Below are 23348 nucleotides of genomic sequence, written 5' to 3' on the forward strand. Positions count from 1 at the left end.
TCCACTTGGCTCAAAAGTATTACAAGTATTTCTGTGTTTACTATACTTGAAGACTTAAAAAGTCACTGTCTGCACCAAGTCACAAAAACCTTAAGCAGAACAAACACCTAATTAAAAGTGCCGCTTAATATTTTCAGGGTACAGCATTTTGCATTCTCTGAACTGGGATGTTAAATTAGTTCAATAATTGTATTATGCAACTTAAATTTGTTAATTGTATCTGTTCAAGTCCTGGGTGAGTCACATAACGCTGGCACCAGCTAATGCTGAATGTGTTCTGGGCTAGCCCTCTTGCAGATCACACGTTACTGCAAACATCCTCAAGTTACTTAGCAACAAGTTGATACAAGAAGCCAGCACCGGCCAAGAAAACTCCCCATTATTATCTCCCAGTTCAACTGGCAGATTTTCTCTTTGCACTACACTTCAAATCTTGTCCAATGTATTCATACAACAGGGTACTGCAAGATGCTTACTGACAATCTGAGTCAAAGATACACTACTTTGCCATTTGGAAATAGTATTTTAAAAAAGTTTTAATATAAAAACATAAAATCAATCATCAGATGTTTCTTCAGTTTTGGGAATGCTATCAAATTCCCAAAAATGGTGTTGCCCATGCTGGGAATGATGTGGTAGCCTCTAGCGATTCAGCTTGTTTTAAGGGTTTTACATTAGCAGTATAAAGTTATCTCAATTGTATTTTTGATCTGGTAGGTAGGTTATCAATATTCATTCAAGACTGTACCCAAGGTGGGTTCAGATATCAAGCAAACAGATATCAAGCAGCAGCAATACCAGAAAGCAACAGAGGGCTGACTCAGAGGACAGAAGCAGGCATCGTCGATCCATTTTTTTTTTTTTAAATTCAAAACCAATAAAGAAACTCTGAAGTGGAAACGATTGTTTTCCAAACCAGCGGAGCATGTTAAAGACGCATTACTTCAAGTTTACCTGACGCAAACCTAAAACGCTTGCCCAAGCTTTTAGACAAAAGTGTTTGCATTTAAGTGTTGGTTTTCACGCTCTGCTCAATGTGACAAGAGAAAACACTGAAAAGCAGAGGCATTACTAAATACACAGAGGAGCAACGTGCACAGAGTCCAAAAACTGGAATTTGAGTTACAACACTACTACGGCATGTTTCATTTATGGCAGTAAAACAAAGTTTAATCCTTTTGGACATACATTAATGAATAGTGGCCTAATCTTTGTCTCATGGTAGGGTTTTTTACTGTAACAAACACTGGTGTTGGAGATACATTTGACAACATTTCTGATTGGTTTCAAGTTTGCTCAAAACACGCTGTGGTTCAGATGTATGTTACAACAGCCCCCAGCGTGAAAAATAATGTTTCAAAAAGTAAAACTAATAAGTGCAATCAATGTTTGTGGTCTCCGGGGCTGTTGAGTACTGGCATTCTTGTCTATCTGAGAAATTCAAATACAAATTTGGAAAGCGAGTCAGTTTTTACTGCAGGCACCCATAGCAATCAAAACCAGTAAGTCTTAAGTCTTGCATGATATTTGCAAATAGTGATTGGGGATTTTGCAGAGCCTTTCTGAATGCATTCTCCATGCAATTAAAGCCTCACAGGGGCAGGGGGAGTCAAGTGCCTGGTCATTGACACCCACAAAGGAAGTAGGATCTTGATTGTACACCAGACCTGAAGGAAAAAAGAAGATCTGGACAGTATCAGTAAAAATAGATCAAACTTTGTTACTTATTCAATACCTGTATAACCAAATCAGGGTGCAGGGTTCTCACCAGGAATTTTTCACAGTGTGGTGGTGGGAGGAGCGGGGGGCGGGTTAAGAAACGGAGATCTTCACAACCCCCTGCAGGCGAGGCAGGACAAGTCATGTACATACTTACGCTTTGTGGAAGTAGTTGTCAGTAGTTTTAACCGATAAAAACCGATAAAACCGCCCCCGATACAAAAAATCGGTGGATAGCCAATAAACACTGGAAAACACTAGAAAAACTGTGGAAATGGTTAATCAATTCATGTTGACTTTACCCTTTTCCCATTAAAAAATAAAACATACTACAAAAATAATAAATACTGTACATTTCCCAGTGCTGCTGAGCAATGTCCCACCTTCCTGACTTGTATCTATCATTGATTCATTTTGAATACTTTAAACCCGCCCCAACTAACGAGTGATGGCACATTCCTACATTTCTATTGGAGAATCGGCTTGCGAGATTTAAAACGAGATTACAGTCAGAAATGGAGGCTTGTTAGCAGTATTTAAAGCTGCATTACAGTTAAGATGCAGAGGATTTAAAACAGAATTGTGGCAAAATGTACAAAAATGCCTACACACAAAAAACCCAGAAGAATGTGCACGTCACCATAGGGATTTCGTTGTGGAAGACAGTAAAGGAAAGAAGATACAACTTAAATGTGCAAGTACTGTCGAGTTACTGTTATACATATTCTGACAGAAAAAAAAAAACAAAAAAAAACGCTCAAACATTTTTGCTCAAGTACCCGAAAAGACTTTTATACAGTATATCAAATTTTATAAGATTTTATACAGTATATCAAAAACGAAAGCCCTGAAAAAAAACAATTTACATTAAACTCACAAATAGCCGCCTGACTCCACGGAGCCGCCGCCTGACTGCAATTTCTCACATAAAGGAATAATCAACAATGTTTCACAGGATTATTATTTTTTTGAGGGCATTACGGAAACTGAAAACAGAGCGCAACAGCCTGATTACAGTGTCATTTTTCCAGGTAACAACGTAATGGCCCGTTACGCTCAACAGCGCTGGCAAGAACCCTGGGGTGTCTTTGAATAAACAACATTGGATTAAATGAAAAGTTTCTTCCAGCAGACAATAATAATAATAGAGCAGGGCTAACCTCACAAGCAAAGTGAGCTTGGTGGTCCTTTTACGGACTGCGGCTCACATTATTATTATTTGTTTATTTAGCAGACGCCTTTATCCAAGGCGACTTACAGAGACTAGGGTGTGTGAACTATGCATCAGCTGCAGAGTCACTTAAAATTACGTCTCACCCGAAAGACGGAGCACAAGGAGGTTAAGTGACTTGCTCAGGGTCACACAATGAGTCAATGGCTGAGGTCAGATTTGAACCGAGGACCTCCTGGTTACAAGCCCTTTTCTTTAACCACTGGACCACACAGCCTCCTATTAAAAAAAATCTTCACATAATTTGACATGATTCCGCACAACCAGCATAATGGATACAGCAGAAGTATCCCAATATTCTCCCTCTTGTTATATTGTTCAGATTGTTTGTTTTTTCTCTCCACATATCAGCCTGTCAGAGATTCACATTACCGAGTCATGGGTTGAAATGTTTGCAGGAGGAGACAGGAAAATCAAAGATTCTGCACAAGCAAAAACTGTCTGGCTGATTACCAGGTGCAGTAATTAGCAGACACTTGCTATTGGAGTGTCTTCAGGAACTGCAAGCCAACATTTCTCACTGACCTCTCAAAAGAAACTACTTGGTTTAATGGGGTTAATCTTGAGATAAAAAAAAGTCCAAAACACAAATTAGCATGACACAGTATCACAATGTATTATTATTTTTAAAAGTGTAACAAATCACACCAGTTGACAGATTGTGCTTCACAGCAGCACAGAATCCATAAAAAGTCAATGATACACCTACAGTACATACTAGAAGCCTAATAGCTCTGTGGCCTCTAATTACGTTGTGCTTGAGGGGAGGAAATGGACAGGTTTATGGCTTCCTATGACCACTTTACCCCTGGGAAAGGACACTAGCTGTGAACTTAAAGAGAAATGTAAACATTCTTCAGACCTGTGTATATTTAGCAACTTTATTGATGATTCCTTTGCGACACACAACAGTTTCTCTATGTCATTAGCCTTGTGTATATTGCTTTTTTCATGTCAATTTTTTTATCCATCAACACATCACATCACGCAACAGAGGGAGTACACTTGTGTCAAGTCAGACGAAGAAAGAACCACTTCTAAAATGGCACAATAGCTGAGGGTTAAGAAGTACTCTACACAGGCACAGCCCTTCAAAGGCCTCTTTATCATTATATCTGAAAACAGACGGTATCTTACAGCGTTAGCAACCAGAGCTTTGGGCACCTACTATTCCAACTAAATCCCTTTTAATCCAGCTTGATTGTCTGGATTTTGCACTTTGATGATGGCTGCAGGTGTCTTTTTTTCTTGTCTCATTATTATCGTTAGAACTTCAATGAGTTACAAAGACTGCACCGGTACCCACTGGTCTCATCCAAACATCCTTTCTTACAGAGAAACCTTTGTACAACTACACAGCAGTATTAAAATTGGACTAATATGTGTGGTATTATTGCTTAATTCTAACCATCTTCAACATTAGCGTAAGTTAGAGTCACAGGAAATATAACTTGTTCCTTGGAGGTAACTGATTTTTTGAGTGGGAAATCAGTAGGATCTGGCCAATCTACAAACAATAAAGATGACAGAAATAACACAACAAAAAATAAATAGGCAAAAACCTTCCAAGAAATATAATTAGTGATCTTAAAATCGGGCATGTGGTACTGACTGGACGCTATCTATACATGATCACATCTTTGAGTCGCAACTAGGTCCTTCAACACAAACTCATTTCCAAAGATGCTCCGTCCACATGCTGGGAGGTAGCTTAATGTGATAATCCATCCAGGACAGGAGATCATTTTAACCCTATAACCCCTTGTCACAAAGACGGCCGGAGTGGGTGGCCTCAGACCCGAAACAGGAACACAAACGACAGAGACATGGGGTTTTGGTGAGGCTGAACGCGTGATCGCGTTCAGCATTTAATAAACAGACAGAAAATAAAAGGTTTGAAACAACAAAACCACAGGACACGGCACTACACGCCAAAATAAAGAGACAAACAAAACGACTAAACACTAAACAGACGGTGCAGGACAGACGAACAAACACGGTGAGTGAAAACACTTAACTATTCTTCTTCTTATTATTATTACCTCCGTCTCCAATCCCGTTCTCCACTCACTGAACACCAACCCTTAGTGCAAGAAACGTGCATCTATATATACTGTTGTGCTGGGATTCAATTACTAATTAATTACTCACTTGAATCCCAGCACGTGAATTCATTACGTGAAACCCCGTGTTCACATATTATATTTTAAATGCACGTGCGTGATGTGCAATCCCGTGCCTAAATACAAATATACACTATTTAAATACACGTGAAACACAGACCCGTTTATATCCCGTGTACCAATGACTATACACCAACATTTACACACGCAACATACACACAAAACACACAAATGCACACAGGGGCGGGGCGCATTGCCACATATACCCCCCCTTGTGCGCAGCACACATGGCCTCAACGGCCACCTCCCCCCTTAAAAACCCAGCAGTCCAGGACAAAGTCTCGGGCTGGGAAGGGAGGCTTCAGTGGGCCCATGGCTGGCCATGCTGTCAGCACCCCTGCCGGTAGTGGCACGGCTGACAGCCTGTTGGTCCCGTCCTGCAGCGAAAAAGCTGCGGGGGCAGGTGGTCCCCCGACCTCCCCCTTCTTCGTAGCCGGCAGCTCCCTCCTGTGGGGCTCCGGCCACAAGAACTCCTGCAGCGAAAAAGCTGCAGTGGGAGCAGGTCTCCGGACCTCCCCCACGATCTCCGGCAGCGAAACTGCTGCTGGGGTTGGTGGTCTCCAGACCTCCTCCCCCTTCGTGGCCGGCAGCTCCCCTTTCTGGGGCTCCGGCCACCGTACTCCCTGCGGAGGTACGGGCAGCAGAGGCAGCTCCTGCTCCTCTGCTCCGGGCGGTGGTGGAGGCAGAGGCAGCTCCTGCTCCTCTGCTCCTTGCGGTGGTGGTGGCGGAGGCAGAGGCAGCTCCTGCTCCTCTGCTCCTTGCGGTGGTGGTGGCGGAGGCAGAGGCAGCTCCTGCTCCTCTGCTCCTTGCGGTGGTGGTGGCGGAGGCAGAGGCAGCTCCTGCTCCTCTGCTCCTGGAGGTGGTGGAGGCAGAGGCAGCTCCAGCTCCTCTGCTCCTGGCGGTGGTGGTGGCGGAGGCAGAGGCAGCTCCTGCTCCTCTGCTCCTGGAGGTGGTGGAGGCAGAGGCAGCTCCAGCTCCTCTGCTCCTGGCGGTGCTGGCTCCCTCTGCTGTGGCGGCTGGGCATGTGCACGCCGTGCTGCCTTCAGCAGCATAGCGAGAGGCTGCTGGGGGACACCAGCATCCTGCCCTTCTCCCCCCCAAAAATTTTCAGGGGGTTGAGCCTGTAACCCCTCACCTTCCGGCTCTTGGGGCTGAACCAGCAGGCATTTCCCCTCTGCTGGTGGCTTGGGTCCCAGAGCTGTGGAAGCCCCGACTTGCCTCCCTTTGGGCTGTGGACGCACCGACTCCTCCCTTTTGGGCTGTGGACGCACCGACTCCTCCCTTTTGGGCTGTGGACGCACCGACTCCTCCCTTTTGGGCTGTGGACGCACCGACTCCTCCCTTTTGGGCTGTGGACGCACCGACTCCCCCCTCTTGGGCTGTGGACGTTCGGGCTCCCCCCACTCAGGCGTAGGACGTTCGGGCTCCTCCCACTCAGGCGTAGGACGTTCGGGCTCCTCCCACTCAGGCGTAGGACGTTCGGGCTCCTCCCACTCAGGCGTAGGACGTTCAGGCTCCTTCCGCTTGGGCTGTGGACGCTCAGGCTCCTCCCGTTTGGGCTGTGGACGCTCAGGCTCCTCCCATTTGGGCTGTGGACGCTCAGGCTCCTCCCATTTGGGCTGTGGACGCTCAGGCTCCTCCCATTTGGGCTGTGGACGCTCAGGCTCCTCCCGCTTGGGCTGTGGACGCTCAGGCTCCTCCCGCTTGGGCTGTGGACGCTCAGGCTCCTCCCGCTCGGGCTGTGGAGGCAAAACCAGCAGGCATTCACCCTCTGCTGGTGGAGATGGGGACAGCAGGTACTCCTCTGCTGGTGGTCCTGCTACCTGGGCTGCTGTTCCATTTATGGTTGCCTCCAGGTAGCTGAGGACAAACTCCACACCTTCCTCCAAGGTGTTTGGGGTGTGTTCCTCCTGATATGCCTCCCATCTCTCACAGTCCATCATCCACAGAGCCCGGACGACCATGGGCAGAGACTGGGCCTCCAGCCCAGCATTCTCCAGGAACCAGCCCCGCAGTTTGATGGCGTCTTCTGCCATTGACTCTCTTTTTTTCTTTTTTTTTTCCCCCCCAAAAACAATATTTGTAATCCTTTTTTTTTTTTTTTTTTTTTTTTTTTTTTTTTAAACAAAACCCCTCCTGGTCTGACGCTTGGAGGCGCGGCTATCCCACGATGACACCACGTGTCACAAAGACGGCCGGAGTGGGTGGCCTCAGACCCGAAACAGGAACACAAACGACAGAGACATGGGGTTTTGGTGAGGCTGAACGCGTGATCGCGTTCAGCATTTAATAAACAGACAGAAAATAAAAGGTTTGAAACAACAAAACCACAGGACACGGCACTACACGCCAAAATAAAGAGACAAACAAAACGACTAAACACTAAACAGACGGTGCAGGACAGACGAACAAACACGGTGAGTGAAAACACTTAACTATTCTTCTTCTTATTATTATTACCTCCGTCTCCAATCCCGTTCTCCACTCACTGAACACCAACCCTTAGTGCAAGAAACGTGCATCTATATATACTGTTGTGCTGGGATTCAATTACTAATTAATTACTCACTTGAATCCCAGCACGTGAATTCATTACGTGAAACCCCGTGTTCACATATTATATTTTAAATGCACGTGCGTGATGTGCAATCCCGTGCCTAAATACAAATATACACTATTTAAATACACGTGAAACACAGACCCGTTTATATCCCGTGTACCAATGACTATACACCAACATTTACACACGCAACATACACACAAAACACACAAATGCACACAGGGGCGGGGCGCATTGCCACATATACCCCCCCTTGTGCGCAGCACACATGGCCTCAACGGCCACCTCCCCCCTTAAAAACCCAGCAGTCCAGGACAAAGTCTCGGGCTGGGAAGGGAGGCTTCAGTGGGCCCATGGCTGGCCATGCTGTCAGCACCCCTGCCGGTAGTGGCACGGCTGACAGCCTGTTGGTCCCGTCCTGCAGCGAAAAAGCTGCGGGGGCAGGTGGTCCCCCGACCTCCCCCTTCTTCGTAGCCGGCAGCTCCCTCCTGTATTTCTGTCTTTTACGATTGCCAGATAACGACAAGTTTAGGCAGCCTACAAATCAGCCTCCTGTGAATATAGAATTTATAGTGTCTCTACAAAGGCCGCTTACAAAGACAGCTTCTGATAACTCTGTGCTTCATGCAACAGTGAACTTTATAGGGGAAAGCTTCTTTTTGTCGAGAATTCTTCTAAATGGGGAAAGCTATATAAAAAAATTTTTATAAAATCAGATTCTACCAGCAGATATCACTGGTGACCACACGTGAAGTACAGACTAAAAGGAAATGTCTCAAATTGCAGTTACGTAGTATTGTGTTTCTCACCAGCTCACAAATATGCGTCACATACAAATGAAATGATGTATACTGACAAAAAGGGAACAAGCATTCATCAAAAGGTTATGAACACTGTGAAATGGCAAGTATTCCCTCTTGTAAAATGTGGAATATATTTGTAACAAATAAGTTATTTAAAAAAAAATGTCAAGCTATTCCTTGGCAATTTAAGGTTGCAATGTAATATCAATATTTTACTGTACTAATAAAGTAACTTTATATTGCTTTTGGCGTTAAGATCTTGTCCCATTGTGGCAGTGGGGATTTAACCCCTCGTCTAACAAGTGATTTCCTGCAACTGACTAGTTTGTTCTTCATTTATTTTTCTTACAGTCAAGACTTGCAAGCCATCATCAGCACATGCTCTGCATCTATAATCTCCCCCCCCCCCCCCCCCCCCCCCAATGTAAGGGTTGAATACATTTGCTGGGGCAAGTTCATTCTGGGAAGATTAGTAAACGCCCAAGTTCTCTCATTAGTAACCACAATAGAGCAGAGTGTTTGGACAGAATGTTCCTGCCACTGGCACATTTTACTTTACTTAATATATCAAGCCCAAAGTGTCATATCCTAAACCTCACAAGCTAATATAAATGATCTGCACGAAGTCAGCAATTCACAAAAGACATAATGATGACATACTATGTTGTCTGTAATGGCATAATTTTAAAGCAATGAGGGCAAACCAAAACACCCCAAGGCTAACACAGAGGTCCTGGTGAATCACACTGTGCACTGACTACCTTAGTTACACATTTCCATTTAACAGAAGAAACTAAACTCAAGAAGTTCTTGTCTGTAGGGCTTCAATCCTATCCACATTAACACAAATGATTTGAAGTATGCCCATCCTTACCTGAAGCTGCACATGGTTTAACTTTTTCCTCCAGTGTTTTTTCTTTCCTTATTTCTTGTCTGTACATGAGATGAGGTTTGTTGTGTTCGTCTTCATAATCTTCTCCATTCAATTTCAAGAGTGGTTCTAAAAAATATTCACCATTGTGGGTTCTAAATGTGCCAATCTATGGAAAAAGCAAAAATTATCAATTCAGTTTTTCAGAGATCTTGAAAAAGCTGATAAAATACCAATCATAGATTAGCACGCAAAACTTGTAAGAAACTAAGTCAAGCAGAGGAAATAATTGTTTCGGCAAGTGCCTTGATCAAGTAAACACGTCTTTCAGCCAACATGTTTGTCTACATGAATTCATTTCACTTGTTTTACTTGATAAACTACACAAAGAAAGATCAACTTATATATTCAGGTCACAGAAATTCTGATTTTCTGGAGGTTTAACATGAAAAAAATCATCTTTATGGAAAAGAAATATGGTTTGGGTTTCTTTATAAAAAAAAAGAAAAAAAGAGCATCACTCCGAAACAATTGACTAATTAATCATGGTCAGAAACAGTAAAGTTAAACCTGGCTGGACTGTGTAATCAGCTAGCAGTTCTTCCATGTTCTTATTATGCGTTATCATGATAATTATAAAACTCGTGTGACTCACAGAATGACAATGAACCATTGCTTTGAATAAAAGCTCTGTAGTGCAGCAGTGTGGAGTAGTGGTTAGGGCTCTGGACTCGACCAGAGGGTTGTGGGTTCAATCCCCAGTGGGGGACACTGCTGTTGTACCCTTGAGCAAGGTACTTTACCTAGATTGCTCCAGTAAAAACCCAACTGTATAAATGGGTAATTGTATGTAAAAATAATGTGAAAAAATGTATAATGTGATATCTTGTAACAATTGTAAGTCGCCCTGGATAAGGGCGTCTGCTAAGAAATAAATAATAATAATAATAATAATAATAATAATAATGTAGGTTACTGGCAAAAAGTGAGCACCTGAAATTGGAATCAGATCTACACTTATCAGCTTTGTGGGCTCTGACAGCGTAGTGAACATTCTTTAGACTGGTGACATGTCAACAGTGCTTTCACCACTTTACAACTGAGAACTCATCATAGAGGCCACTGCCAAACTGTGTCATAGCAGACCTACCGCAGCAAGGAGTTAGCACTGAAAACGACATCATTTTAACAAGCATTGGTACCTACAAATATATGGAAAACAACACTCAAAAAAGGGATGTTAATAGTTTAATGGTTTCCTTGTGGTAAGATTTTGTTTAAAAAAAAAAAAAAAAAATTCAAAAATGTCAAATATAGACATGCTTTTATATTCAATAACTACTCAAGATATTTACCATATACACATACAAGTTGCACATAAAGGATTTTGTTCAATATAGTATTAAAATACACAACAGGGCCCTAATGCAGGGCTTCTCATTCCATGTTTGTTAAGTGTGTTTAATCCTAAAGTTTAAATGTTTATGAAATAAAACAGAATCTTGCATTTTTAATTTTAATGCCTTGCTTACTAAAAATCTTAGTAGCCCCGAATTGATAACAGACTCCACTTTCAAGATATGGAAAATATTTTAATGAGCAAGCTACCCCTATGTTTTTCGAGGAATGCAGAATTGCTGGTTGGGGCATTTGTATCTCATTTTATCCCCAAAAATATGTTTCTTCAGTTGTCACCATATAGCAGTGTTTGAAGTCACAATGGCAGCAACATAAATAAAGAAGACTGGGGGTGGGCATTTGTTGACTTTTTTACCCTTGCTAACTAAATATAGTGGTATCCCCCCTCAATATCCACCTCTCCAATATAACTTGTACTTGTGATATTTAAACACAATCCAACATCACATACTGTATATACATTAAAAATATCAAAACAATCAATGAAGTACCACAATCTACAGTTGCAACAAGTCTGCTTGAACTCCTATAAAAACTGAATCCAATATAAGAACCCACACCCATTACGAACGTCTCTGTAATAACCAACCAAGTTCAGTGTAGCTTTTGTTAAGCTCTCCCCTTTAAAACAACCAGGCAGGTTATACATTATCATAACTCTACAAAAGAGACTCCAAAGAATGTATTTAAACATCACACAGGAGCATTTGACTTATAAAAACTTCTGTCTGCTGAAGTCTAAAATATAATGCTCAATCCCTAATTACAGAAAGCCCATTTTCCCATGTTGGAGTGTTTCCTAATGCGGATTTGTCCAATGTAAATGTACTCTGTTGTTAAGTTGTTATGTTGCTCTTTGAAGGTAAGCATAACCACCAGGCTACAGTCTGTTATTTATAAAAGAAGAAGCTGAAATTTAAAATACAACTGAACATGTGCATGATAATGATGACACACCTGACCCTGTTTACCCAGTGAACAAGTAGGATGAACTAAAACTGAATGCAAAAGAAAGGAAATGCCAGGCAACCAGCAAAAACCTGAACGTGATGTCAAACTGAGTCCCTTCTATAATTTAATTGAGAATTTCCTTAAAGGAAGAAACATGCAAAAAAAAAAAAAAAAAAAACACATTATCCCTATATTAAATGAACTAAAACTGGGGGCAGCAGTGTGGAGTAGTGGTTAGGGCTCTGGACTCTGGAGGGTCGTGGGTTCAATCCCCAGTGGAGGACACTGCTGCTGTACCCTTGAGCAAGGTACTTTACCTAGATTGCTCCAGTAAAAACCCAACTGTATAAATGGGTAACTGTATGTAAAAATAATGTGATATCTTGTAACAATTGTAAGTCGCCCTGGATAAGGGCGTCTGCTAAGAAATAAATAATAATAATAATAAATAAATGTACTGACTGGTCATTACTATTGACCCTGCATAAAGTACTTAGAAATCAAGAACTAGACAGCCAGGTGTGATCACCACAAGCAGCAAATTTGAAATGGAGGAAACTGGTACACCTGAATAGAAGTACCCAGGTTTTAAATAAAAGGGTGTACACAGTAGTACTTTTTAGACAATCATTATTGTTAAAATCTCTTCTCAGTGTTGATTTACATGTCCCTAGGCAATGCTCACAAATGAACCTGTCCCCAAACAAAGGTTTTAAGAGCTCTTGACTGAACTAGGTCCCACACACAAATATGCCTCCAAAACCATAGGACTATTACAGAATTCAATACAGTAATAGGCATAATCAACACTACAATTAGGTATTATATTGTCATTTTATTTTTTATTTTGTATTATTATTATTATTATTATTATTATTATTATTATTGTTAAAAAAAAAAAGTTCAATAAAAAAAGGGTTTCAATTATTACACAAACTTACTTTCATCTAAGGTACCATAATGTATATTAAGCCATTCATATTTTTGTTTACATGAATTTCTCAAAGACAGAACCCACCTCCCAATTAAACTTTATCGGTGTGGATTTATTTTAGAGAACCAACAGTGCTTATCAGGAAAAGCAATGGCTCCACCAAGTTAATAGTAATCAATTTTTATGTTTAAATGTAAATATTACCATTGTGTGTTTTGGAACAATTATTTGTTTATTTAGCAGACGCCTTTATCCAAGGCAACTTACAGAGACTAGGGTGTGTGAACTGTGCATCAGCTGCAGAGTCACTTACAACTACATCTTACCCGAAAAACGGAGCACAAGGAGGTTAAGTGACTTGCTCAGGGTCACACAATGAGTCAGTGGCTGAGGTGGGATTTGAACCGGGGACCTCCTGGTTACAAGCCCATTTCTTTAACCACTGGACCACACAGCCTCCTATAATACATCCATTCTAAGAAATAGTTTCTGCGCCTTATCAAAGTTCATTTGAAATACCTACACAGTACTATAAAAGTCAAATATTGTTTTACACTACCTTAGTCACACAGTACTGTACACAAAAACTACAGTAGCATACCAAAGTGGTACTATCTAGATGTGAAGTAAAAATCTAATCTGGTACCCCTCACTGTCACACACAGAACGAACAGTACCGTCTCTATAGTAATCCACCAACCTTAATGATTAAGGCAATGTATTTAACATGCCACTGGCTGAGAGCAAGAACAATAGTTTTGATAAAATACAATTGCACTTATATATGATAATACAAGACAGACCAATCATATCTCACTTTTTTTTTCTTTGTTTTGTTTTTAATAATTGCAGTTATACAAGAAGAGTTGAGACATCTAGCATCGAACAACATTTCCATATTCAGTGGTCCTAAGTGAGCATTTTTATTACCGGATCCCTTCAGGGGCTTGGTGGTTATTCGGCTTCGTTTGTGAAATAACTGCAGCACTCTATGAACGTTCATGGAGTATCCTCTGTTTATAATGTTCTTGCGCCCAGCCAGCTATGTACAGTACACTTGGGTCTTTACAGTACATTCACACAGACTAATTAATACCAAAATAACCAATAATGACGATTATACACAACATATTACATGCCAAGGCTACTAAAGACTTCCACTCAAGTTTACTTTCAAGTAGTACTTAAAATTTCTTTGAAAATATCATTATGAACTAAGGAAACGAAATGCCACAAGAGCTACGTGTAGTTTATCCAAACCGAGAATGCAAATAAAGTGAAAACTTCATAGCACTGCAGAATTCACACAACACGTTATCACAACACGTACCCCAAGAGGGAACAACATAATTCGACACAGGGTATCGGATACACTTTATAAGTGTACCAATTTAACACAAAAAAGAGAGAAATAGTCAAGACAAGCTGGCTGAGATTATTCACAACATAACACTGTTTTAAGGAATGTTTGTTTAAGGAATAAAAGTTTATAAAACTTTAGTTCTGGAGGAAGGACTACCACACACTCATTACATCATCTACTAATCAATCAGGAGATTATAAATAACCCAGACACTTACATCTCCTTGTGAACAATTCATTCACATCCCCCACCTCCCCCAATTGCAACCCCCTTTTGTTTTCTTCAATTTCCCTTTGGTTTTGGTGGGGCGGGGGTGTCTATCGCCTTGTTCATATGAGTCATTTGGCCTTAACTCTCATGTGTGTATCATACTCCAGTCCACACTCATCAATAGAAATACCGCTATTCTCAAATTCTGGGTCTTGTCCATAACTACTGACCTGTTTTTGAATAGTGTTTATAAACATAATCTTACCAAACAGTGCATTGAAAAATGAGAATAAACCCTATCTATCTAATAACTTCCCCACACTACCTACTGTGTATCTGACATTTACTTCATTCACAATTACTTTTTCAAAATGTGATGTTTGTTCATTATATAGGTAGTGTGAATAGAGTATAATACAGTTGAAAAACAGACAAATAAACTGCAAACTTGGTTTAATTAATTGAAATGGTGCTTATCTAAACATTACTTAAAATTCCTTAAGGTTTTGTGAATAGGGCCCCATAGCACACAATTGAGGACAGGAAGCCACAGAGCACTCTAAAGAGTACACATTTTAACAAGAACATTTTTCCACCTTCTTCTACAGAATGTTTCTGGAGCATGCCTATGCTGTATAAATACCAGTCTTGCTTTCCAAGTCAATCATTTGCTGTGTGCTGTCTCTGACACTTCAAAGGTGAATCAAACAATTGGGCCTTTCTGCTTCCCCCAGGGACATGGAAAAGGGCAACTTAAACACAATGACATCTACCTCAACATTGCTATTGTCTTTCAGTTTTCTTCATTTTCTGTGACACCTTTCCCCTGTAGCATTTCTTCAGCATTCTTTCAATAATTTAATCCATTAAGATTTAAAGCAGACAGTATTTGTCTAACCTATCCTCTAGTGTCACTTCAGGAAATATTTTTTACATTTCAGCTCAGTGTACATTTTGAAACAAAGGTTGTACCTGTCATTCCAGTGCAATGCTTTGTGGTGAGATCTGGTCATGAAATTAAAATTCTACTGTACAGTTTTACCTTGGTGGTCAATTTAAATGTCAATTATATCTGCATTTTTATGAGAGTTGTTCTGCATGGAGACAGATATCTACACTTAACAGCTTGTAGCATTATCACTATGAAGAACCTCCCCTTTTCAGTTCGTCAAGGGGACTTTAGGTAAAGGGGATTTTTGTTCACAGAAGACCTTGATCATCCAGGATAAACCCAGCTATTACCATACGGTTCCAAGATACTGTGAACCCACTGTTGTCTTCAAGCACTGTCAACGGTCCATTATTATTATTATTATTATTATTATTTTATTTTATTCGCATTGCAGTCTGGTGATGAACAAATACTCTAGCAATCACTGTAGCGACACACAGTTTAGAGTTTCAGGGGCAGTATGCAACTCATGTCTTATGTGTACTGTGTGGCAAAGTGGGGTTGCTTTGCCACTTTTCAGGACCTTCAGGTCTTCTTTGTGTAAAAGAAACACTTCTCACAACAATAGAAGGGTGTAAAAAGGACGGTACCCGTATATTTATTTATAAAGCAAAAACACAAAATAAACAAAACAAAACCCTAACTCCAACAAGGAGTGCTGACTAAACTTTTTGTTTGGGTTACTTCTATAACCCAACGGCTAATCCGTTTTCGGGTTCTCAAAACCGTCACAATTCCATTACTTTGTAATTCTTTCTTTGTTTTTCCTTTCTCCGTTCTCGTCGCCTCCAACCACGCCTCCTGGTTACTCCTCCCCGAGGTACCCCATAGACTCTCTTACTTTGATCCTATAATTGCCACCCGGTGTACCTCATTTTGACTCCCAACGCGGATCTTCCTGGGAGATGTAGTTTCCTTTCTAGGAATTTTCCTTATAATGGACACAGGCTCCGTAATAATTTTGGTCCTATGTGCCTCCCGTACTATATCACAACTGGAAAGTGATGCATAATAAAACAAATATTTAGTTCCTGGTGGAAACAAAAAAACTGGACCATTGGGGCAAAAAAACCTGTCTACAAAATCCTTCACAGGCTTGTAAAGCATACAGTCATTAGATACAAAATGGTATGAAAACGCTGCATTAATGCAGTGCTATGGAAAAAGTGCTTGAAGTTCTTGTAGCAAGTGTACAATAAAGTAAATATGGGTGGCACAGCCAACAGCACTGAAAAGTAGAAATGACAAACTATTTAATATTGAAGTCACTTGGCCTACATGATTTCCACCTCACTAGGAAACTGGATAGTATCTGAAGAGTTGATGGTTTCAAATACTTATTTTTTATTTTGTTTTGTTTTACCTCCCATTACCATTTTACAGAGTTGCTCTGAGTTTCATTGCACCAATATTTATACAGATATATGGCCATTTCTGTCTGTCAGCTAAATCACGTGCTGTTGTGGGGCTTCACTTGCTCCACCTTACTGTTCAGATACTAAGCTCAATATAATCCTACTTCTAATGACACCCTCAGCGTAGGAATTTGAGAGTTGAGTTCATCCATCAGAGTGCATATGTCAGGCAGCTTCTGTGACATGCTCCCACCTACAGCCAATGATAGATGGCAGTGGTAGCTACGGAAATCGCTCTGTGGACAGTTATAACCTGCTTTTAAAACAAAACCTCATGTCATTTCAACTTGAAAAGCTGGAAAGGTTATCGGAGAAATTAGATGTTGCTGCCAATAGCTTACTTAAAGATCCTGATTCTCAAGGTTTTCCCTGGTTTGATAAATGTTTTGAGACATGCTGTACAGTGACGCTACTGTTATCACACCAGACTTAGTCCTGTTGGGTTTGACAGGCTAATATGTCCATAGAGTTTTCAAATCTATAGACTCATCTAATACCTGTTATTTTATACAGCTATCAAAGGGCACTGAATAAATCTATCGATTAGATAACAAACATTAGAAGCTGTCAGGAAGCGTTTTCCTATTTTTCCTGTTGCTGAGATACTGACAGTACTTAGCTTCTCCTCATACTTTATAAGGAAACCATATATGTATAAATAGCTGTACACCATGTTATTTATTATTATTTACCTATAGACAAGGTGGGGCCAAAAGAGTTGAAAGGTCACAGCCTCACATTACATTCTACAATGAGCTAATTAAATGCCAATGGCAGAAGTCCATGGAAGCACAGCATTCAGCTAAAACTTGTTTTCCAGCACCCTGGTCTCTGTGAGGAAACATACTGCAGCACTTTTTCCTTATTCTTACCTGTTAAACCATCAAGTATTTTTACAAGTCCTACAGCAGATGTGCTTTCAACATCAGTCAACAGAAAATGTAATATGTTTTAGGTTGCACTTTAATTTCCCAGGTTAAGCTTTGTGGATTTGGCACAGATTGAAAATGTGCTCTGCTATTTAAACTCCTGATACCACTTACACATTATTAACTCCTTCAGTGGAAACCCCCCTGCACTTGCAGTTAGTTTTTAGATTACCAATTACACTTGAGATGTTTTGTTAGCTGGAGAATGGGGAGTTCACAAGCCTCTGCTGCTTTTTGTTGTGACTTAAGCTGTCAGCCCATATTCCACTTTTTCCAATACATTTTAACTAATGCATCTTGTACCACTGCATACTAGTGACAATACCAAGGTTTTGTTGTAAAATCAGAAGTCAATTGATATGGTTTACTTACTGCATCACCAGCACTCAATAGCCACCCTTTCAAAATTTAAGTTCAATGCCCTGGCAAACTAGCAGGGTATTTTCAAATACATATTTTTGTAAATGCAGCGATTGCAGAAGTGCTTTATTTTTTTTAATTAGTAGTCGTAGTAGTAATAATAATAATAATAATAATAATAATAATAATAATAATAATAATAATACTTACAAGGCCAGTGCATATACTGAAAACAGCAGTGTATTCGCTTTTAGCATTGACATGCCCATTAAAAAAGCAATGTCTTATCTCAGAGCTATCTTCCTGTAAATCCGACCTGTTGCTGTGTTCTGCCCCTAGATGTGAAACCATGTAGGACGGTGCTATAAATCCGGAGTCAGCGCTGAGGTTGAGGTGGAAGTGCTCCCCAAAGGCATCAATTTTGTAATGAGTTCTTGACCCCCAAAGGTCCGAATTTAAACTTCTCCGCTTCCTCCTGAAGTGCTGCGTGGTTGGAAATGTTTCCCCAAAACCATTCACACGGACGGGCGTGATAATTTCATAAAATGACAGCTGTTTGATGAAGTTTTCTAAAACAAAAATAAAACAATATTAACACTAATACACCTAGTTAGTAATATTATAAAAATGTGGTGTATACTGACTATACAGAAGCATGACTAGAGCTGGTTTATTTATATATTATGCGTACTGTAACCTACTGCCTGCAAAAGTGATGCTGATTACTGTATGTTAGCATACCATGCAGTTTTATTTCCAGTATTTTTCAAGCCACACAGCAGACAGAGTAACTGCTTCAGCAACTACAAATTATAGTATTTGCACATTATTTTAACATTGCGCTTTCTATTCAGCGCCATTATCCCCAAACGTTTTCAACTTTATATTTCTATAACCAGTGCATTTTTCTCTCTTACTCAAGAGGCTTACCTTGTTTGGGATGAAATCTAAATTGCATGGAAATCCAGATGAGTGCTGAGAGATGACAAAGGAGCCCAACTAACCAGATTGCAAACTGCATGATTCCCTCAGCAAAGAAACGAGGGCTTTAGTCTCCAGGGAAGTGCCTGCTCAATCTACCGGCGTCTCCCCAACTACTCTCCCGGCTTGTCAGCAGCAACAGGTCGTCGGGTCCGTGGAGGATCTCTGCAGCACAAATCTGGGAAAGTGCAATCCCTTCATCGCATTACCAAGCAGCCACATCCACCATCTTCAGCAAAACGTGCGATTTACCATGCATTCCACAAATCGATTAGATGTGTAGTTACTTCGCTAGCTTAGCTACTTCTTGTAAGCAGAAGGGATCGGTGCCAGCTAAACTTTCCTTGGCCATCCATAGAACACCCCTACACCACAACCAACATCAAACACAAGGTCCGCCCCTGGGGCTGCTTCGCCAATCATAAGTGCGACTTTCTCAGCCTGTTATATACTACTATTTCTACACACTTCTTCTTCCACTTACACCGCACAACTGCGGTTGCTGGGGTTCTAGTGATTTTACAGTTGCAGTGGTAGAAGTCGTAGTAACTTTAACTTAAACCGAAGACACTCCCTTTCTGTTAGTTTACTTTCTTGCAGCCTTGATGGTATGCCTAGTATTACGCATAAGTGGTTTTACTTTAAATAGCTGAAAGTAGTGTACGGTTTGTGTCAAAGTGATCAATAATGTAATTTCCAATTTCACTTTTTATATTTTTATTTATTTATTTATTTATTTTTATTTTATAAAGATTATTTGTTAAACTACCAGACATTGTGTATTTTGGTCTTTGTCATGTTAATTAGTGTCTAATGCTAAGTAAATGCTTGCATTTAACATGTTTTCTTCAATTATCTTATATTAAATGTAGGGTGCCAGTGCTTTTGTTTGTATGTACGTTTAAGAAGAACACTTCCATCTTTATCTGCAGGTTACAAACTTATAAAAGTTTACCCAAGTATTTTTGCACAGTATCTTTGCAGTTTTCCTTTGCTTCTCCCATAGTTATACTGTGCATTTACCTTAGTTTACACTTGTTTGTCATGTGTATGAATACACTTTACCATACCTCTCTATTCTTTACAATGCTTACTTATGCTGTACCATGCTTTCACCAGTGTTTTTACTATAGTAAACTTTTCTAAGGGCAACCTTTACATCAATGTGTGGATACATACAGTACATACAAAACCCTAAGTATGTTACATTAATTATTTGGTACGGTACAAAAGTAAATATTAGATTCGGTGCTCATTCATTCCAAATTGCATCCAGAAACTCGGTTCAATATCGGTTTTCCAAAGCATATCTCAACTCTATGAACAAAATATTATTATTATTATTATTATTATTATTATTATTATTATTATTATTATTATTATTTAACATACTGCTCTGTAAACAACCAACTGTTACTGCGCTTATCATTTTGCTTGATTACAATGACAAAAAATACCCATTTCCCTAGAAATCTAGACTCCATTTGTATTTCAGTTAACATAATATTAAACATATGTAACACATATTTGATTGCAATAACCAGAACATTTTAGCTAGGACTAGGTAGAGACCATAATGAGTTGCAGACAATATTGTACAGAGATCCTGAAAGATGTATCATTGTTGTCCTAGATACAGTACACGTGTATTGTCCTCAATAACACACATTAATGTAATTATTTATCACATTTTGTTTTGCAAAAACATTCAGCATAATAGCTTAATAAAAGATTAAAATAAAAATTAAAGCTTGTATTACTGACTCACTAAGTTGTTACTGGTATCCCATTGTAGTTGTAGAATAGTAATGATTTCCATTACATGAGAGTAGATGTTAAAACTTCATGCTGATTTTAGACTCGGCTCTTGCCAAGATAAGCACCAACTAAGACATAGCTTTACAGTAAACTAATGTGATCCATCTGCATTTCCATCCATTTGCGCTTCCTTCCATTCTGATGATGTAGATATCCTTCTGCCTGGTGTTGATGGCTGGCTCCAGGGATCAACCACAGTGCGGTCTCCTCAGTGCCTCAGCGTGACAACCGGGTTGAGTTTTATAAAGTGTTTAACAGCCCAAGGTTTAAAACAATAAGTGCAAAAATAATAGACATCTCAGTAAGGTCCGATAAACAAGTAACATTACATTAAAACCCAGTGGTAATGGCATTGCTTTGGTGGGTTTTTTGTACAGTATGTCATAATAATATGGTTATACAGCTGCAGTTTGTTAAGTCGTTTATAATAACCTTTTTTAGGTATCAAGTCTGACAACTATGTATGCCTTTTCAAAATATGATTATGGAAAGATATCAGCAGACTTGAGGGGGATTCTTTCTAATGTGCAAAAATGTATTCATGCAGGCAGGATTAAATCAAGGCATTTGAACATTTTGTTTTGAATCTTTTATTTTAAGATGTCATTTATTTTATGCAGCACCCTAGTGTTTTATTCACAGTTAATCCTTCAGAACAACAGCAAAGCTAAGCCATATTATTCTTTATGATGCCATCATCTTTACCCCTCTATTCAATGGTGAATGGAACTGCAGTTTCAAAGTGTCCTTTAAATGAGATGTTCTGCCATACATCAATGGGCTCAAATGAAATGGCAGCCAAAACTCAACTCTTCACTGTGTAAGTAGATGCCAGTCTCCTCAGGATTTAAACCTATGGCCTTTTGAATTCAGTAAAGTAGATAAGCTATATTCAAGAGGTTTATCTGATTCTTCAAAAATATTATTTCTTAATATACAGCAATGTATAATAAAATAATGAAACATTTGAAATAATAGTGGGGTCTATTCAAATTAATCTAAAGCATTCAGTTATTATCATAGGACATTCCTCTGTGTATTTTAATCAATAAAAATAAACTTAGGAGTTATTTACACAGTACGAGTATGTTTGATTTTTATAACCTTTTATTATTATTTTTTTTTTCTTAGCAGACGCCCTTATCCAGGGCGACTTACAATTGTTACAAAATATCACATTATTTTTACATACAATTATTATTATTTTTTTTACATACAATTACCCATTTATACAGTTGGGTTTTTACGGGAGCAATCTAGGTAAAGTACCTTGCTCAAGGGTACAGCAGCAGTGTCCCCGACTGGTGATTGAACCCACGACTCTCGGGTCAAGAGTCCAGAGCCCTAACCACTGCTCCACGCTGCTGCCCAACCTTGACACACATAGAGCCTATATTAACCCTAACCCTGGGGCAGCAGTGTAGAGTAGTGGTTAGGGCTCTGGACTCTTGACTGGAGGGTTGTGGGTTCAATCCCCAGTGGGGGACACTGCTGCTGTACCCTTGAGCAAGGTACTTTACCTAGATTGCTCCAGTAAAAACCCAACTGTATAAATGGGTAATTGTGTATAAAAAATAATGTAATTGTATGTACAAATAATGTGATATCTTGTAAAAAATTGTAAGTTGCCCTGGATAAGGGCATCTGCTAAGAAATTAATAATAATCAATTGCAGTATTGCAGTTTTTATCCAGTTAATATGTAATATATTAAAATAGTCAAATAAATGTTACATACATTCATTTTCAAGGTCTTTACAATTTTGGGTAAAAAGAAAATGTTACTGTTGAATAAATGATACCCAATGCTTTGAATTAAAAAAAGAGTCATGTGCCACTTCCGCTTCTGAGTCTGACTTCAACAGAATCAGTTATTCAGCGGCAGGTTGTGATGTGCTCTGTGTTCTGTTATTGCAGGATAGCATAATTTGGAATCCAGATGAAAGAAAGATTCCTCTTTTCATATAATCCTTCATATTTCCATTGAATGAGTGGATAACAAGCAGATCAGCTGAACAGTCATAGAAATATCAGTTCTGACTTTGAGAAGGTTAAGTGTGCAGTCTATGTTAATCTTGTTGACTTTGAAGATGCTAAGCAGTTTAACACAGGTTTAACTTGAATGCAATGTGTAACAGTAAATGTTACAAAAAAAAAGGCTGGAGCCATACATCCCCAGCCACAGCTGTAAATACAAAATCAGAGATATCAGTATTACAAAAAGGTTGATAACCATGACCTGCACACAAATGTGTCGTATACCTACATATGTAAAGACAGGCATCTCCAAAATTCCCCAGACCGATACGCTGAATAACTTAACAATGTTTTAACAATGTTCTGTCACAATTGGATAAGCTCTGATTAATGGGACCACTGTGGCGAAACTGCAAATATGTCCTTGAAATGAATTTGGGTCGGCAAACAGCTTGTAAGTGAGATAAGTGTGGGAAGGGGAATCCTGATTATACACACAGCTGTGCAAGAGTTCATCACAGAAAGACCTTCACCCAGAACGTATGCAAACATTTGTCAACAAGAAAATGTAAATGTTTTTTTTTTCAATATTAACCTGTTTACTTTTCCTCTACCCAGCACAATAAATCTTCAAATCATTTTGGCAGCTACTGTACAACACAAAAATGACATT

General features: G+C 39.7%; 1 protein-coding gene across 1 annotated transcript in view; it reads right to left on the bottom strand.

Moving 5' to 3' along the window:
- Positions 1–19307, bottom strand: part of LOC117415778 (A disintegrin and metalloproteinase with thrombospondin motifs 20-like) — a 104030-nt gene extending 84723 nt beyond the window's left edge. The window contains exons 1-3 of the mRNA XM_034026569.3: positions 18831–19307; positions 18111–18469; positions 9371–9536 (exon numbers count right to left, since the gene is read on the bottom strand). Of these exons, the coding sequence (XP_033882460.2) occupies positions 9371–9536; positions 18111–18469; positions 18831–18921 (616 nt within the window). The 5' untranslated portion in view covers positions 18922–19307. The remainder of the gene's footprint in view (positions 1–9370; positions 9537–18110; positions 18470–18830) is intronic.
- Between the last annotated feature and the right edge of the window lie 4041 nt (positions 19308–23348).

The sequence above is a fragment of the Acipenser ruthenus genome, chromosome 7 (assembly GCF_902713425.1).
Source record: "Acipenser ruthenus chromosome 7, fAciRut3.2 maternal haplotype, whole genome shotgun sequence".
NCBI classification, from domain to species: domain Eukaryota; kingdom Metazoa; phylum Chordata; class Actinopteri; order Acipenseriformes; family Acipenseridae; genus Acipenser; species Acipenser ruthenus.